The sequence below is a fragment of the Pristiophorus japonicus genome, chromosome 26 (assembly GCF_044704955.1).
Source record: "Pristiophorus japonicus isolate sPriJap1 chromosome 26, sPriJap1.hap1, whole genome shotgun sequence".
NCBI classification, from domain to species: Eukaryota; Metazoa; Chordata; class Chondrichthyes; family Pristiophoridae; genus Pristiophorus; species Pristiophorus japonicus.
The window spans coordinates 13,712,392-13,730,754 of record NC_092002.1 but is presented as its reverse complement, the minus strand read 5'-3'; the positions used below and the strand labels follow the sequence as shown (position 1 = coordinate 13,730,754).

General features: G+C 48.1%; 1 protein-coding gene across 4 annotated transcripts; it reads left to right on the top strand.

Moving 5' to 3' along the window:
• Window positions 1-24: 24 nt before the first annotated feature.
• Window positions 25-8,320, top strand: LOC139239209 (uncharacterized). 4 transcript variants are annotated; one of them, XM_070867864.1, is made up of 8 exons: window positions 25-508; window positions 1,782-1,938; window positions 2,468-2,709; window positions 3,140-3,293; window positions 3,425-3,580; window positions 4,331-4,572; window positions 5,071-5,230; window positions 5,363-8,320. In XM_070867864.1, exons 1-8 carry the CDS (start codon window positions 269-271, stop codon window positions 6,058-6,060), a joined length of 2,049 nt encoding a protein of 682 aa, XP_070723965.1. In that variant the 5' UTR covers window positions 25-268; the 3' UTR covers window positions 6,061-8,320. The 4 variants fall into 4 exon arrangements, with proteins under 4 accessions (XP_070723965.1, XP_070723964.1, XP_070723968.1 ...); XM_070867863.1 differs by having other exon boundaries at window positions 5,071-8,320; XM_070867866.1 differs by lacking the exon at window positions 25-508 and adding an exon at window positions 541-601 and having other exon boundaries at window positions 5,071-8,320.
• The last annotated feature ends 10,043 nt before the right edge of the window (window positions 8,321-18,363 follow it).

Sequence of the window (18,363 nt, the reverse complement as noted above, 5' to 3'; positions counted from 1 at the left end):
GCCCACCCCGGCGCCTGCGCAGTGTCCGCCTTTGCGACGGACGTTGACTAAGGCCGCAAACCGGCGAGGGCAGCGACCGCCGGTATTCGCCTGTTGGAGTGGTGCAACCTGCACGGATTTCTGGCGCTTGTTCACACGATTGCAGCGCTGATCTCTCAGGGGAAGAGAGGAAGGGTGGGGAGGTGCCCAATATCGGGTGCAGTCTACCATTCCTGGAAAGTTAGGCCCAGGCTCTCCATAAAAAAGACGAGGCGCTTTGTTGACAGGCATGGAGAGACACCAACGGTCAAAGGCGAAGCGCTTTTCGGATCGGACCCTGGAGACCCTGGTCCACGGGGTCCAACGACGACGAAATATCCTATTCCCGCCAGGGGGCAAGAGGCCTTCAATCCGCCAGCGCAAGCGGGTCTGGAAGGAGATAGCCAAAGTTGTCACGGAGGCGAGTGTGATCCCCAGGACGCCCCTCCAGTGCCGGAAGAGATTTCATGACCTCAGCCGACTGGTCAAGGTGAGTGAAGGCTTCAGCAAAATGTCATAGAATGATTCATCATCATCATAGGCAGTCCCTTGGAATCGAGGAAGACTTGCTTCCACTCTAAAAGTGAGTTCTCAGGTGACTGAACAGTCCAATACGGGAATTACAGTCTCTGTCACAGGTGGGACAGACGGTGGGTGGGAATGGTTTGCTGCACGCTCCTTCCGCTGCCTGCGCTTGGTTTCTGCATGCTCTCGGCGATGAGACTCGAGGTGCTCAGCGCTCTCCCGGATGCACTTCCTCCACTTTTAGAATATTACAGCACTGAAGGAGGCCACGACCTGCTGGGCCCATGCCGGCTCTCTGCAAGAGCGCTTCAGCTAGTTCCACTCCCCCGCCCGCACCGCCCTTTTCCCGTAAACCTGCAAAAAACATTTCCATCAGGATTCAGCCAGTGGCTCAGTGAGTGGCACTCTCCTCTCTTGAGTCAGTAGGTTGTGGGTTCAAGTCACACTCCAGAGACTTGGGCACAATAATCCATGCTGACACACCCAGTGCCAGTCCTGAGGGAGTGCTGGACTGCAGGCTGTGCCGTCTTTCGGATGAGACGTTAAACCGAGGCCCCGTCTGCCCTAAAGTGGATGTAAAAGATCCCATGGTAATATTTTGAAGAAGTGGGATTACCCCACTTAAAACTGAGATGAGGAGGAATTTCTTCTCAGAGATATGTAAATCTGTGGAATTCTCTACACCAGAGCTGTGGAGGCTGGGTCATTGAATATATTTAAGGCGGAGATGGACAGAATTTTGAACGATAAGGGAGTGAAGGGTTATGGGGAGCGGGCAGGGAAGTGGAGCTGAGCCCATGATCAGATCAGCCATGATCTTAATGAATGGCGGAGCAGGCTCGAGGGACCAAATGGCCTACTCCTGCTCCTATTTCTTATGTACCAACCAATTCCCTTTTGAAAGCCACAATCGAGTCTGCTTTTACCACCCTCTCAAGCAGTGCAGTCCCAATCCTAACCACTCGCTGCATTAAAAAAAAAATCCCTCCAGTCACCTTTGGTTCTTCTGCCAATGCCATATCCCACCATCTGCACCTCTAGCCTCACTCACCTACCCACAATCTCTCGCTGTCACCACCCACTCCTCACGGCTTCACATCACCCTCACATTACCGCTGCTGCAACACTCACCCCCACATCTCACACTTCACACGGACTGCCAGCTATTCAACCATGGCAGGCGCATCACCCAAACGCATAGCCCTACACTCACTGACACACTTCCCTTTCTCTTACAGGTAAAGGTGGCTGATAACCGCGGACAGCAGGCGGGAGGCAACCGAGCGAGGGTTGACCTAACTGACCTGGAGGAATTAGTGTTCCAAATTATGGAAGGGGCAGGGACAGAGTCCGTGGAGAACGGAGAATTGGAAAACAGCACTGATGATGACGACGGTATGCTTGTACCTAATCGTTCTTCTTGCATAGAGTTTGCGCACGAGTTCTGCACCACAGGACTCGGATAATGACCTCAATGGGTGGCCTTCAGAAGAAAGGTGATGGGCATGCACACAGAAATGCTTGGTGCAGTGGCAAGCCTGCCAAAGAGCCTTTTGTCAGTGTCAAGAAGCATGGAGGAGTCCGGCTCCAACATTGCCCGGGGTTTTGCGCAGAGCTTGGAGCCCATGATTTCCGGGATGGAAATGATGGGCAGTTCCATGAGAGATCTTGACCCAAACATGATGGTGGATGTGATGGACAATCTCGGAGGGATGTAGGGTTGCTGACATAGGGTAGGGCGAGGCCCTGGAGGGACTTGAAGTGTTGTGTGAAATTTGTGCGCGTGTGTTTGTGTGTCTGAAAAAGATGGTCATTATGCAGCACTTGTGTGGCGCGACTGTTACTTGCCACTTAGCAGCCCAAGCCTGAATGTTGTTCAGGTCTTGTATGTTTCATTATCTGTGGTGTTGTGAATTGTTACCAGGCATGGAGAGACAGCGGCTGTCGAGGGCAACGCGATTTTCGGATATGGCTCTGAAGGCCCTGGTCCATGGGGTCCAACGACGACGCAATATCCTATTCCCGCAATGTGGCAAGAGGCCTTCAAGATTGGAGTCCAGGCTGGTCTGGAAGGAGGTAGCGAAAGCCGTCACATTGGCGAGTGAAGTTCCCAGTACGGCCCTCCAGTGTCTGAAGAGATTTCATGACCTCATCCGGCTGGTCAAGGTAAGTGAAGGCTTCAACAAATGTTGTAGAATGATTACAGCATTGAAGGATTGCAGCCGTCACGCCAATGCCAGAGCGCTTTAGCTAGTCCCACTCCCCGCCCCTTCCCTGTAACCCTGCAATTTTCATTTTTCCTTCAGGTACTTAGTGAATTCCCTTTTGAAAGCCACGATTGAGTCTGCCTCCACCAACCTCTCGGGCAGTGCATACCAAATCCTAACCACTCGCTGCATTTAAACATGTTTTTCCTTCAAGTCACCTTTTGGTTCTTCTGCCACTGCCCTTTCCCACCATCAGCAACCCTAGCCTCACACACTGCTCATTGCCTCACTCACCTACCCACAATCTCTCTCTGTCACCACCCACACCTCACACTTTGCACACACTGCCAGCTATTCAATCATGGCAACCACATCTCTTTCTCTTGCAGGAAAAGGTGGCTGATAACCGCGGAGAGCAGGAGGGAGGCGATCAAGCGAGGGTGGGCCTAACTGACCTCGAGGAATCAGTGTTCCAAATTATCGACGGGGCTGTAACTGAGTCCATGGAGAACGGAGAAGCGGAAAGCATCGCAGATGATGACAGTATGCTTACACCTAATCGTTCTTCTCACATCCCACTTCCCCCTCATCCCATAATCACTTCTCACTTACAAACTGCTGATGGAGTAAGCATGGATATCTTGCTACCCTCCCCCCCGCCTTTCTGCTTTCAGATACCCAAGAACCACCAGCAATTGTACCTGAACATAAGGAAGACACTTATGGTGGAGGAGAAGCACAAGACGACGACAAGACGGAACAGCATATGATACCCGTAGACGCAAGCTCAGAAAGTGGCACTGCACAGACTTTAGAGGGATCTGCACATGGTGAGTCACCGGGCACGAGTGGGCTGCAGCCGGGACAGTGGGAAAGGGTCGCTCACATGACAGATCCCCGGAGGGCGAGTTTGCGCATGAGTTCTGCAATGCAGGACTTGGATGATGCCCTCAATGGGGTGGCCTTCAGGTGATGGTCATGCACACAGAAATGCTTGGTGCAATGGCAAGCCTGCCAAGGCGTCTCTTGTCAGTGTCAAGGAGCATGGAGGTGTCCAGCACCAACATTGCCCGTGGTTTTGCGCAGAGCTTGGAGCCCATGATTTCTGGGATGGAAATGACGGGCAGTTCCATGAGAGATCTTGTGGACCCAAACATGATGGTGGATGTGATGGGAGACCTTGCAGCTTCCATTGCAGCACAGGCAGAAGCAACCCAACGTCTCATTGCTGCAGTGGAAGCTCAGACTGCTGCCATCATCGCTGGTTTTACAAGTGTCGAAAGGGGCCAGCAATCTGTACTCCAACAGATTGCAGAGCTCTCGGAGGGATGTAGGGCTGGAAGAGGTTGCTGAGATAGGGTATGGTGAAGCCGTGGAGGGATTTGAAATTAGAGGTGTTGTCCTGTGCGAGTGCTGTCTAAATGTGTGAGTGTGTGTCTGAAAAAGATGGTCATTCACCAGCACTTGTGTGGCGTGACTGTTACTTGCCACTTAGCAGCCCAAGCCTGAATGTTGTCCAGGTCTTGTTGAATGCGGGCACAGACTGTTTCATTATCTGTGGTGTTGTGAATTGTTGCCAGGCATGGAGAGACACCGGCCGTCAAGGGCGGTGCGGTTTTCGGACACTGCCCTCGAGGCACTGGTCGACGGGGCCCAACGACGACGCGATATCCTATTTCCGCAAGGCGGCAAGTGGCCTTCAAAACTCCAGTGCGGGCGGGTCTGGAAGGAGATAGCCAAAGCTGTCACGGCGGCGAGTGTGGTTCCAAGAACACCCCTCCAGTGTCGGAAGAGGCTTGATGACCTCATCCGGCTGGTGAAGGTGAGTGAAGACTTCAGCAAATGTTGTAGAATGATTACAGCACTGAAGGAGACCAATCAGCCCGTCGGGCCCGTGCCGGCTCACTGCAAGTGCACTTTAACTAGTCCCGCTCCCCCGCCCACCTTTTCCCCGTATCCCTGCAATTTTTTTTCCTGCAGGTACTTATCCAATTCCCTTTTGAAAGCATCAATTGAGTCTGCCTCCACCACCCTCTCAGGCACTTGCAGCATTAAGATGTTTTTCCTCAAGTCACCTTGGTTCTTCTGCCAATGCCATATCCCACCATCTGCATTCCTAGCCTCACTCACCTACCCACAATCTCTCGCTGTCACCACCCACACCTCACAGCTACACTTCACCCTCACAACTTTACCGCTGGTGCAACACTCACACCCACATCCCACACTTTGCACACACTGCCAGTTATTCAACCATGGCAGGCACATCACCCAAACGCATAGCCCTACACTCACTGACATACTTCCCTTTCTCTTGCAGGGAAAGGTGGCTGATAACCGCGGAGAGCAGCAGCAGGCGAGAAGCGGCCAGGCGAGGTTTGACCTAACAGACATGGAGCAATCAGTATTCCAAATTATCGAAAGGGCAGGGACAGAGTCCACGGAGAACGGAGAAGTGGAAAGCAGCGCTGATGATGACGGTATGCTTATACCCAATACTTCCCACATCCCACTTCCCCCTCATCCCATAATCACTTCTCACTTACAAACTGCTGATGGTGTGTGCATGGATATTTTGCTACCCCCTCCCCCCACCGCCTTTCTGCTTTCAGATACCCAAGAACCGCCAGCAACTGTACCTGAACATAAGGAAGACACTTATGTAGGAGGAGCACAAGAAGACCTCGACAAAATGCAACTGCGTCTGACACCCGTAGACGCAAGCTCAGGAAGTGGCACTGCACAGACTTTAAAGGATAGTACAGAGGCCGGATCCACAAGTGGTGAGTCACCGGGCATGAGTGGGCTGCAGCCAGGACAGGGGCAAAGGGTCGCTCGGGTGCCAGGTCACCGGAAGCCGAGTTTGTGCACGAGTTCTGCACCACAGGATTCCGATGACGACCTCGATGGGGCGTCCTTCAGAAGAAAGGTGATGGGCATGCACACAGAAATGCTTGGTGCAATGGCAAGCCTGCCAAAAAGCCTCTTGTCAGTGTCAAGGAGCATGGAGGTGTCCAGCTCCAACATTGTACAGGGTTTTGCGCAGAGCTTGGAGCCCATGATTTCCGGGATGGAAATGATGGACAGCTCCATGAGAGATCTTGACCCAAATATGATGGTGGATGTGATGGGCGATCTTGTGGCTTCCATTGCAGCACAGGCAGAAGCGTCCCAACATCTCACTGCAGTAGTGGAAGCTCAGACTGCTGCCATCATCGCTGGGTTTACAAGTGTCGAAAGGGGCCAGCAATCTGTACTCCAACAGATTGCAGAGCTCTCGGAGGCATGTAGGGCTGGAAAAGGTTGCTGAGATATGGTAGGGTGAGGCCATGGAGAGATTTGAAATTCGAGGTGTTGTCCTGTGTGTGCATACTCGTGTCCAAAAAAGGAGTTGCGTGCTGCGACTGTTACTTGCCACTTATCAGCCCAAGCCTGAATGTTGTCCAGGGCTTGCTAAATGTGGGCACGGACTGTTTCATTATCTGATGGGTTGCGAATAGAACTAAACACTGTGCAGTCCTCATTTTTGACCTTATAATGGACTGTCGATCATTGATGAAGATGGTTGGGTCTGAGGAACTCCTGCAGCAATGTCCTGGGGCTGAGATAACTGGCCACCAACCACAAACATAGTCCTTTGTGCTAGATATAACTCCAGTCAGCGGTTTTACCCCTGATTCCTATAGACTTCAATTTCACTACTTGGTCAAATGTTGCCTTGATATCAAGAGAAGTCACTCTCACTTCGCCTCTAGAATTAATCTCTTTTGTCCATGTTTGGACCAAAGCTCTAATGAGTTCTGGAGCTGAGTGGTCCTGGTGGAACTCAAACTGTGTAATGGTGAGCAGGCTATTGAGTACGTGCCGCTTAATAGTACTGTCGATGACTCCTTCCTTTACTGATGATTGAGAGTACACTGATGGGGCGATAATTGCAGGGTTGGTTTTGTCTTTTTTGGGGACAGGACATACCTGGGCAATTTTCCACTTTGTTAGATAGATGCCGGTGTTGTTGCTGTACTGCAACAGCTTGGCCAGAGGCGCAGCTAGTTCTGGAGCACAAGTCTTCAACTCTACTGCTGGAATGTTGTCGAGGTCCTTTGCCTTCGTTGTATCCAGTGCGCTCAGCCGTTTTTTGATATCACGTGGAGTGAATCAAATTGGCTGAAGACCGGCTTTAGTGATGGAGACCTCAGGAGGAGGCCGAGATAGATCATCCACTCGGCACTTCTGGCTGATGATGGTTGCAAAACGCTTCAGCCTTGTCTTCTGCACTCATGTACTGGGCTGCGTTATCATTGAGGATGGGGGTGTTCATGGAGTCTGCTCTTCTCATTAGATGTCTAATTGTCCACCACCATTCCCGACTGGATGTGGCAGGACTGCAGAGCTTTGATCTGATCCGTTGAGTTGTGGGATTGGTTAGCTCTGCCTATGGCATGCTGCTTCTGCTGTTTAGCATAAATGTAGTCATGTGTTGTAGCTTCCAGGTTGGTACCACATTTTTAGGTACGCCTGGTGCTGCTCTTGGCATGCTCTTCTACATTCCTCATTGAACCATGATTGGTTCCATGACTTGATAGTAATGGTAGAGTGGAGGATCTGCTGGGCCATGAGGTTACAGATTGTGGTGGCATACAATTCTTCTGCTGATGATGACCTCAAGCAGGAAATAATGACACGGCCTTTTTCAAATAAAGTTATCGGCTGCTTGGCAATACATCCGATTCTTGGTGTTTGCACTGGCAGTTCAGCCTTACTTTGAAAATCAACATGAGAAAGTGAGAGCTACGGCTTTTAATGTACTTGGGAAGCTGATCAGATTTGGGACTGTGGAAATGAACCCTGCACATATTGAGCACATCAAGTCCACCTTGATCAGCTTGCTGCTGCATCTCAACGATGAGAGCAATGAAGTCATCAAAGTCTGCAAATCCGTGCTGAATTCCTACAGTCCAGTAATGGAGTCAGAAATCATGTCCAAGATGTTTCAAGAGCTTTCCTTGGAGGAGACCACCCTGTATTTTGAGAAATATTTACGCAACAACTCCAGGCACATTACCAAAGACTTCCCCAACCAGATCACTTTGTACATAAGGAGCTGTGTCACCTTCTTTAGGAATGTGCTACCCGAGGTCAGAGCAAACGCAGTGTCATTCCTCGGTTTCCTCATGTACAATGCAACACCAGATTATTACAGATGACAGTCTGCAGGTCAGATTCGTGACGAGATTATTGCCTTGCTGTCAGATCATGTGCAAGAACGAAAGGAAACAAGATGTGATATCTCTACATGCATTGGGTACCATGAGAACTAAAACATTGTAAAACATTGTTTGTATTGTGTTTGGAACCGTGTCTGAAGTAGATGAATTCGTAGGCCAAAAAGCGGAAAACATCACGATGGAAACAACCTGAACTGTTCTACAGACAACACGAATGTCCCAAATACAGTTGTCGGATTTTTACCCTATTTTGTACACTAATTCTGTTTGAAAAAATTCTGCTGTAATTATCATCAGCATCAAGCTACAACCTCACTTATTGGAAAATTAATTTTTGAATTAAAAAAAGATTTTATTGGAAGAACTATCTGCCTTTATTTTACAAATAGGATTTATTAAGGAACCCATTTAAGTTTTCTTTCCTTACTTGCTTTGTGATTTTGCCTTTAGATCGGTGCACACAACCTATCCCATTCCCCAACAGAGATAAAATGTGGACAACCTGCTCCCTGGTCTCAGGCAGTGCCATTCTACAGTCACCTGCGCTGTCTATCTCCTGCCTGATCCCATCTCCCTTACAGCCCAGTGGAGATTGATGACTCCAGATTTATCTAGATTTTCAAAAGGCCTACAATAAGGTACCAGATAATAGACTAATGAATAAGGTCACAGCATGTGGAGTCAGGGGACAAGTAGCAGAATAGATAACTAGCTGGCTTCAAGATTAGCGATTTAGACTTTGGAAACAAAACACTTTCTAAATTTGGAGATGACACCAATACTGAGGAATAGTCAATACTGAGGAGGGCTGCAACAAATTACAAGAATACATTAATAAATTGCAGAATGGGCATATAATTGGCAAATTAAATTCAACACAGATAAATGAGGTATTACATTTTGGTAATAAAAGTAGGGAGGTTACATATTACTTGGAAAATACAAAATACAAATAGAAGAGCAAAGGGATGTCTGAGTACAAATACACAAATCGCTGAAAGGAACGACACAGGTTAACAAGCCCATAAAAAAGCAAACCAAACACCAGGGTTTATTTCTAGAGGGTTTGAATTGAAAAGCAGAGAAATTATGCTAAACGTGAATCGAACCTTGGTTAGACCACACTTGGGAGTACTGCATACAATTCTGGTTGCTGTATTCTAAAAAGGATATAGAAGCACTGGAGGTTTACAAGGATGATACCAGAAATACGAGGGTATATCTGTCGGAAAAGGATGAACCGGCTTGGTTTCTCTTGAAAAGAGAAGTCCCAGGGGTGACCTAAGAGAGGTCTTCAAAATTATGAAAGGTTTTGATAAGAGTAGATACAGAGAGTGTTTCCACTTGTGGGGAAGAGGAAAACTAGAGATTAGAATCGTTCAGCCTTCAGTCTGGGTATCAGTCTGCCTGCATCAGTGACACTGCATTGTGTCTATTGGCATCTAGCAGGATACCGGCTAAAGAAACAAGACAAAACTAAATTCCATCATTGCTCATAGTCCCCCAGCCCCAACCATTGGGCCTCTTGACCTGTCCTTTTACCATCTCCCTTCCCACTGCCCAGGGTCCCCAACACTCCTTCCAGGTGAAACAGCGATTTATTTGTACTTCTTGCAATTTAGTACACTATTGGCTGCTCACAATCCAGTGCCCTCTACATTGGGGAGACCAAAAGCAGATTGGGTGACCACTGAGCGGAACACCTCCATTCAGTCCACAAGCGTGACCCCGAGCTTCCGGTCGCCTGACATAATTATCCGCTCCACTCCCACTCTGACCTCGGCCTCTTATACTATTCCAACAAAGCTCAACGTAAACTCGAGGAACAGCACCTCATCTTTCAATTAGTCACTTTACAGCCTTCTGGACTCAACATAGAGTTCAACAATTTCAGATCATAACCTCTACCCCTATTTTTTCCGATAGCAGCTGATGAGTCTGCCATTCCCAATTACACGTCTTCTAGACCCATCTTTTGCTTCTTTACTTGTACTATTACCATCCCCCATTGCTCTGAACAATTATCCCTTTTGTCATTTAATTACTCCTGCCGTCCACCCCATCACAGACCTTCCCTTTTGCTCTTTCCTCCCCTCGCCCTTAACCCTGCACATGCTTAAAATCTGTTACATCTCTAACTTTTTATAGTTCTGAAGGTCATCGACCTGAAATGCTAACTGTTTCTCTCGCTCCACAGATGCTGCCTGACCTGCTGAGTATTTTCTGTTTATATTTTATATTGGTAGCCTCTCGTTTTGCTCTTCCCCACAAGTGAAAACACCCTCTCTGCGTCTGCTCAAAGCCTTTCATCATTTTAAAGATCTCTACTAGGTCACCCCTCAGCCTTCTCTTTTCAAGAGAAAAAGAGACCCAGCCTGTTTATCCTTTCCTGATAGGTATTAACCTCGCATTATAATATGGCATCCAGAATTGTACGCAGTACTCCATGTGAAGTCTAACCAAGGTGCAATACAAGTTTCGAATAACTTGTTTACTTTTCAAATCTATCCCACTAGAATTAACCCTGAGTGCTTGGTTTATTTACTGTAAAGGTCTACTGTGAGACATTCTGTGCCTCAGGAGAACACACAAGACTTGCATTTCTTTCAACCAGTACAAGTTTATTTTATTCAACGGCCTTGTCCTTAACTGCCGCACTTTATCGGGTATAAATCACTAAACAAAAGGCAGTGCTCATTCTAAATCAGTTAACTCCCGATCTAATCACCAGGCAGTCAAACCGCAGAACAAATAGTGTCAAGTCATGTTAGCAGCTGGAGAGAAAGCAGAGATTCGCAGGGCTGTGCGGAGAGAGCAGGGGAGTGGGACTGCTTGGATAGCTGAACCAGCACAGGCAAATGGCCGCCTTCTGACTGAGATTCTATGATTCAGCTATCCTTCCCAAAACAACCAGCATTAGAATCACTGAGTCTATTGACACCACTGTGTCAAGCAATGATTTGGAGGTGGAGTGGGACTCATGGTCGGACTCACAGCAGACAATCTATTTCAATAAAGTCTCTACCAGTACAGCAAAGCGAACTCATGACCAAACTACAACAAAGTCTCCCGATAAACAGCAAGGTGATTTCACCAGCAAAATGCAGTGTGTGGAAGATAGTTACAGACAAATTATGTGTGTAAAATTAGTCCCTGTCCAGGTGTGATTGCGCAATGCCCTGTCAATCATCTCCATTCTGGCTGGGAACAGCAGTGTCATTATAACTATTTTTGTAAAACAATAAAGGGGCACTAAAACTGACAAATTAAACTTTTAACATTCGTGGATCAAATTAAAATTTGTTTGCCTGGGGTGATGATGCACTCCAGTCCCTCCAGTGCCCACCTCTCACGGAAGGCTGTGAGTGTACCAGCGGACACCATGTGCTCCAGCTCCAGGGACACGCTAGCTCAGATGTAACCGCGGAAGAGGCAGGCAGTCGGACTGAGTGACCCCCTCGACCGCCTGCTGCCTGGACCGGGCGGTGTCAATATATGCAACCTTATACACTGCCTTAAACATAATACAATGTCATGAGTGGCTGCAGGGTAGGAACAATTCCACGAATGGGTGTGTGCGCACTGTACACTATTCATTTTTCTAAGGCGAGCTCCAGCAAAAAGCCCCTCATCAATGTATAATTTCTAACACTTTATTTGGTTTTCCCAATTTACAGCCGGAAATTGAGCCGGCTCGATCGGAAAAGTGGACCAACATCTGTTAGACGGCCACCTACTGAATCGCACACATTCCTGGGGAAAACGGTAATGGGGTCTCCTGAAATACACGGCAGTATTTCAGTTAAATATAATTGGGGGAGTGGCATCCCGCGTAACAACCTCAGACGTTCATAATGATTCCATTCTGAGCAACCTATCCAGGGTTGCTAGGCAGCAGTAAGTATAATGGAGTTTGCATCCCAGCTGCACGTTAGTGTGTTGCAATCCATTTGGGACATTTTGAAAGTTAAATGCAATTAATGTTATGAGTGGTCCCGTTAGACTTTAACCCGCTGCTGAACAGAGCTCTGAACGTGAATACATCATGCCATTCAGTTCAGCTTTCTCCACATTGCATTCTACAGATATTGGCCTGAAACTGTGATGTAACTGGTCCCTAATACATACTCTTCTAATAATTAGCCACGATCTAATTGAATGACAGAACAGGCTCAAGGGACTGAAAGGGGCCTATGTTCCTCAGTCGGCCACACTCGTCTCTAAATTAGAAGGCTGTAGGGAGTGCTGCAGTCAGAGATGCCATCTTTCAGGAGATTAAAACCCACCTGCTGCTTCAGGTAGACATGAAAGACCCTATGTCTCAACTTGGAGAGGCAGGGGAGCTCCTCTGGGTGTCCTGCATTGAACACGAAACAGATCAGGCGATTTGGTGCCTTTGGTACTTCGCTGTCTGCAGATTGTCTGCCACGTTCACCTACATAATACATATCAAAAAGTAACTTATTGGATGCACAGCTCTTCAAGACATCCCAAGGATGTGATAATACACTATGAATACAAGCTCTTTCTTACTTTCACAGTATGCACCAACATTTCAAACTTGTGCGTGAAGCCATTCCACTGTCGTGAGCTCATGAATGAAGGCGGGGAAAGCAACTGACAGATAAGTCTGAGGGGGGGGGGGGGGGAGGAGGGTTGAAGAGATGGTTCTAGTCTGTGAAAAGGCTGCAGTTGCCTTCTCTGTGATACCTGGCCTTTGAGAGATTTTGGAGTGCAGTCACTGATGTAATATGCCAAACGCGGCCAGCCCCCACAAACAGCAAAGGATGCTCCGAACGTGGCCCTCAGGTTTGTGTGCGGCTGCACAGACCCCCGGTATGCAAACACCAAGTGTCACTACGTGCTGAGGTTCTACCTGTCCCCGGTGTTGCGAAGGATGGGCCTGGCCACGCTGCCGCGAAACGGCCCCACCAGCTGGACCATGCTTGTCCACCTATCCTTCGTGGAAAAGTTTTTCACAAAAAACCCCTTTGACCACAAAGCCATAAAACAGTGGTCAGCACGTAAGGTCCTGGACGCCCTACGAAAGGAGAGGGTGGACCCTGTCAGGTGGTTCCCCAAGCAGACTGTCGAACTCGTTTGGCAGAACGTCTCATCGCCAGAGCTTTCACACAAGCACCAAGATGTAGCTTGGTTGGCGGTGAGGAGGGCCCTACCCGTCAAGAGCTTTCATGCACAGCCGGCGTCTCAGCAGCACGGCACGGTGCCCCCGAGTCGGCTGCGGGGTGGACGAGACTGTCACCCACCTCCTTCAAGATTGCGCCTTTGCAAGGCAGGTCTGGAAAGAGATGCAGTGGTTGCTGTCGAGGTTCATTCCGAGCAGCTCCGTAACACAGGACTCTGTGCTCTACGGGTTGTTCCCAGGGACACACACAGAGAGACATCACCAGCTGCTGGAGGGCAATCAACTCGGTGAAAGACGCACTTTGGTCATGCCGAAGCTTGCTGGTCTTCCAGAGCAAGGAGATGTCCACGTCTGCGTGTTGCAGACTGGCGCAATCCAAGGTCCAGGACCACGTGCTGAGGGACACACTAAAAATTGGTGCAGCCGCCGCAAAGGCACGGTGGGGAAGAGCCACAGTTTAAAGCCCTTCCGCCACGGTAAACCCAGGGGCTGGAATCAGTATAAAACTCCCCTCGGGCTGCAATGGTAAACCTTTTGTATACCTAGAGCACCATGATCTGCAAACACCTATGTAGTGCCATGTATAATGCATGTTGGAAAGAAATGTAACTGTACCCTCACTGTGTACTGTATAGTGACACATGTAATGTAACTTGATGAACGTACCACAATGTATCCTGGATTGTATGAATTGTACCTTGAAATGTAAAGTAATGTATTGAACGGAACTGCGGTCAGCATCCAAATGTAATGTATGGAATTGCTGACCGCATCCAAATGTACTGAACTCCAAATGGCACTTGGAGCAGCGCGAGTCCGGGGTTGGTGAGGCGTGCTTGTGCAGCTACAGGGAGAAAGCAAAAAAGTAGAAAGAAACAGAAAGGTGACGTCACAGCCAAAGGGGTGGGTGATTAGCTGGTGATTGGTGAGTAGTTTATCTTTTTTCTCTTCTATAACAGTGAGTAAACTTTAGCATTGTTGTTGCCTATCTAAGGGTTAAGTCATGGCAGGACAGCTCGGTCACGTGTTATGCTCCTCCTGTACCATGTGGGAACTCAGGGACGACTCCAGTGTCCCTGACGACTACGTGTGCGGGAAGTGTGTCCGCCTCCAGCTCCTGACGGACCGCGTTGCGGAGTTGGAGCTGAGGGTGGATTCACTCTGGAGCATCCACGATGCTGAGAATGACGTGAGTAGCATGTGTAGCGAGTTGGTCTTACCGCAGGTGAAGGGTCCACAGACAGATAGGGAATGGAAGACCAGCAGGAAGAGTAGTGCAAGGGGGGTGGTGCAGGGGTCCCCTGTGGTCATCCCCCTGCAAAACAGATACACTGCTTTGAGTGCTGTTGGGGGGGATGACTCATCGCGGGAGGGCAGCAGCGGCCAGGTTCATGGCACCGTGGCTGGCTCTGTTGCACAGGAGGGCGGGAAAAAGAGTGGGAGAGCAATAGTGATAGGGGATTCAATTGTAAGGGGAATAGATAGGCGTTTCTGCGGCCGCAACCGAGACTCCAGGATGGTATGTTGCCTCCCTGGTGCAAGGGTCAAGGATGTCTCGGAGCGGGTGCAGGACATTCTAAAAAGGGAAGGAGAACAGCCAGTTGTCGTGGTACCAACGACATAGGTAAAAAAGGGATGAGGTCCTACGAAACGAATTTAAGGAGTTAGGAGCTAAATTAAAAAATAGGACCTCTAAAGTAGTAATCCCAGGATTGTTACCAGTGCCACGTGCTAGTCAGAGTAAGAATCGCAGGATAGCGCAGATGAATACGTGGCTTGAACAGTGGTGCAGCAGGGAGGGATTCAAATTCCTGGGGCATTGGAACCGGTTCTGGGGGAGGTGGGACCAGTACAAACCGGACGGTCTGCACCTGGGCAGGACCGGAATCAATGTCCTAGGGGGAGTGTTTGCTAGTGCTGTTGGGGAGGAGTTAAACTAATATGGCAGGGGGATGGGAACCAATGCAGGGAGACAGAGGGAAACAAAAAGGAGACAAAAACAAAAGACAGAAAGGAGATGAGGAAAAGTGGAGGGCAGAGAAACCCAAGACTAAAAACAAAAAGGGCCACTGTACAGCAAAATTCTAAAAGGACAAAGGGTGTTAAAAAAACAAGCCTGAAGGCTTTATGTCTTAATGCAAGGAGTATCCGTAAGGTGGATGAATTAACTGTGCAAATAGATGTTAACAAATATGATGTGATTGGGATTACGGAGACATGGCTCCAGGATGATCAAGGCTGGGAACTCAACATCCAAGGGTATTCAACATTCAGGAAGGATAGAATAAAAGGAAAAGGAGGTGGGGTAGCATTGCTGGTTAAAGAGGAGATTAATGCAATAGTTAGAATGGACATTAGCTTGGATGATGTGGAATCTATATGGGTAGAGCTGCAGAACACCAAAGGGCAAAAAACTTTATTGGGAGTTGTGTACAGACCTCCAAACAGTAGTAGTGATGTTGGGGAGAGCATCAAACAGGAAATTAGGGGTGCATGCAATAAGGGTGCAGCAGTTATAATGGGTGACTTTAATATGCACATAGATTGGGCTAACCAAACTGGAAGCAATACGGTGGAGGAGGATTTCCTGGAGTGCATAAGGGATGGTTTTCTAGTCCAATATGTCGAGTAACCAACTAGGGGGGAGGCCACCTTAGACTGGGTGTTGTGTAATGAGAGAGGATTAATTAGCAATCCCGTTGTGCGAGGCCCCTTGGGGAAGAGTGACCATAATATGGTGGAATTCTGCATTAGGATGGAGAATGAAACAGTTAATTCAGAGACCAAGGTCCAGAACTTAAAGAAGGGTAACTTTGAAGGTATGAGGCGTGAATTGGCTAGGATTGATTGGCGAATGATATTTAAGGGGTTGACTGTGGATGGGCAATGGCAGACATTTAGAGACCGCATGGATGAACTACAACAATTGTACATTCCTGTCTGTCGTAAAAATAAAAAAGGGAAGGTGACTCAACCGTGGCTATCAGGGAAAATCAGTGATAGTATTAAAGCCAAGGAAGTGGCATACAAATTGGCCAGAAATAGCAGTGAACCCGGAGACTGGGAGAAATTTAGAACTCAGCAGAGGAGGACAAAGGGTTTGATTAGGGCAGGGAAAATGGAGTACGAGAAGCTTGCAGGGAACATTAAGAACGATTGCAAAAGTTTCTATAGATATGTAAAGAGAAAAAGGTTAGTAAAAACAAACGTAGGTCCCCTGCAGTCAGAATCAGGGGAAGTCATAACGGGGAACAAATAAATGGCGGACCAATTAAACAAGTACTTTGGTTCGGTATTCACGAAGGAGGACATTAACAACGTTCCGGATATAAGAGGGGTCAGAGGGTCTAGTAAAGAGGAGGAACTGAGGGAAATCCTTATTAGTCGGGAAATTGTGTTGGGGAAATTAATGGGATTGAAGGCCGATAAATCCCCAGGGCCTGATGAACTGCATCCCAGAGTACTTAAGGAGGTGGCCTTGGAAATAGCGGATGCATTGAGTGTCATTTTCCAACATTCCATTGACTCTGGATCAGTTCCTATCGAGTGGAGGGTAGCCAATGTAACCCCACTTTTTAAAAAAGGAGAGAGAAAACAGGGAATTATAGACCGGTCAGCCTGACATCGGTAGTGGTTAAGATGATGGAATCAATTATTAAGGATGTCATAGAAGCGCATTTGAAAGAGGTGACATGATAGGTCCAAGTCAGCATGGATTTGTGAAAGGGAAATCATGCTTGACAAATCTTCTATAATTTTTTGAGGATGTTTCCAGTAGAGTGGACAAGGGAGAACCAGTTGATGTGGTATATTTGGACTTTCAGAAGGCTTTCGACATGGTCCCACACAAGAGATTAATGTGCAAAGTTAAAGCACATGGGATTGGGGGCAGTGTGTTGACATGGATTGAGAACTGGTTGTCAGACAGGAAGCAAAGAGTAGGAGTAAATGGGTACTTTTCAGAATGGCAGGCGGTGACTAGTGGGGTACAGCAAGGTTCTGTGCTGGGGCCCCAGCTGTTTACACTGTACATTAATGATTTAGACGAGGGGATTAAATGTAGTTTCTCCAAATTTGCGGATGACACTAAGTTAGGTGGCAGTGTGAGCTGCGAGAAGGATGCTATGAGGCTGCAGTGACTTGGATAGGTTAGGTGAGTGGGCAAATGCATGGCAGATGAAGTACAATGTGGATAAATGTGAGGTTATCCACTTTGGTGGTAAAAACAGAGAGACAGACTATTATCTGAATGGTGACAGATTAGGAAAAGGGGAGGTACAACGAGACCTGAATGTCATGGTACATCAGTCAGGTACAGCAGGCGGTTAAGAAAGCAAATGGCATGTTGGTCTTCATAGCGAGGGGATTTGAGTACAGGGGCAGGGAGGTGTTGATACAGTTGTACGGGGCATTGGTGAGGCCACACCTGGAGTATTGTGTACAGTTTTGGTCTCCTAACCTAAGGAAGGACATTCTTGCTATTGAGGGAGTGCAGCGAAGATTCACCAGACTGATTCCCAGGATGGCGGGACTGACCTATCAAGAAAGACTGGATCAACTGGACTTGTATTCACTGGAGTTCAGAAGAATGAGAGGGGACCTCATAGAAACGTTTAAAATTCTGATGGGTTTAGACAGGTTAGATGCAGGAAGAATGTTCCCAATGTTGGGGAAGTCCAGAACCAGGGGTCACAGTCTAAGGATAAGGGGGTATGCCATTTAAGACCAAGATGAGGAGGAACTTCTTCACCCAGAGAGTGGTGAACCTGTGGAATTCTCTACCACAGAAAGTTGTTGAGGCCAATTCACTAAATATATTCAAAAAGGAGTTAGATGTAGTCCTTACTACTAGGGGGATCAAGGGGTATGGCGAGAATGCAGGAATTGGGTACTGAAGTTGCATGTTCAGCCATGAACTCATTGAATGGCGGTGCAGGCTAGAAGGGCCGAATGGCCTACTCCTGCATCTATTTTCTATGTTTCTAACTGCTTTCGAATGTATTGTGCAAATTTTTATATGAATAAAGTATATTTTGAAATTTAAAAAAAGCTCCCACAAACAGCAGTGTGATAATGACCAGATAATCTGTTTTGTTATGTTGATTGAGGGATAAACATTTGCCAGCACACCGGGATATTTCCCGTTTTTCAGCGCGGCCCAGCCGCCGGTCGCTATAGTTACGGCCCCGGATTCCCCGCCGCTCCGGCTCACACGGCGACCGGCGGACTTACCCCGGCGATA

Coding starts and splice junctions, on each gene's coding strand:
- LOC139239209 (XM_070867863.1), top strand. CDS start 269: ATGGAGAGACACCAACGGTCAAAGGCGAAGCGCTTTTCGGATCGGACC. Junction 3,294..3,424: donor AAGCATCGCAGATGATGACA/GTATGCTTACAC, acceptor TTCTGCTTTCAG/ATACCCAAGAACCACCAGCA. Junction 4,573..5,070: donor ACCTCATCCGGCTGGTGAAG/GTGAGTGAAGAC, acceptor TTTCTCTTGCAG/GGAAAGGTGGCTGATAACCG.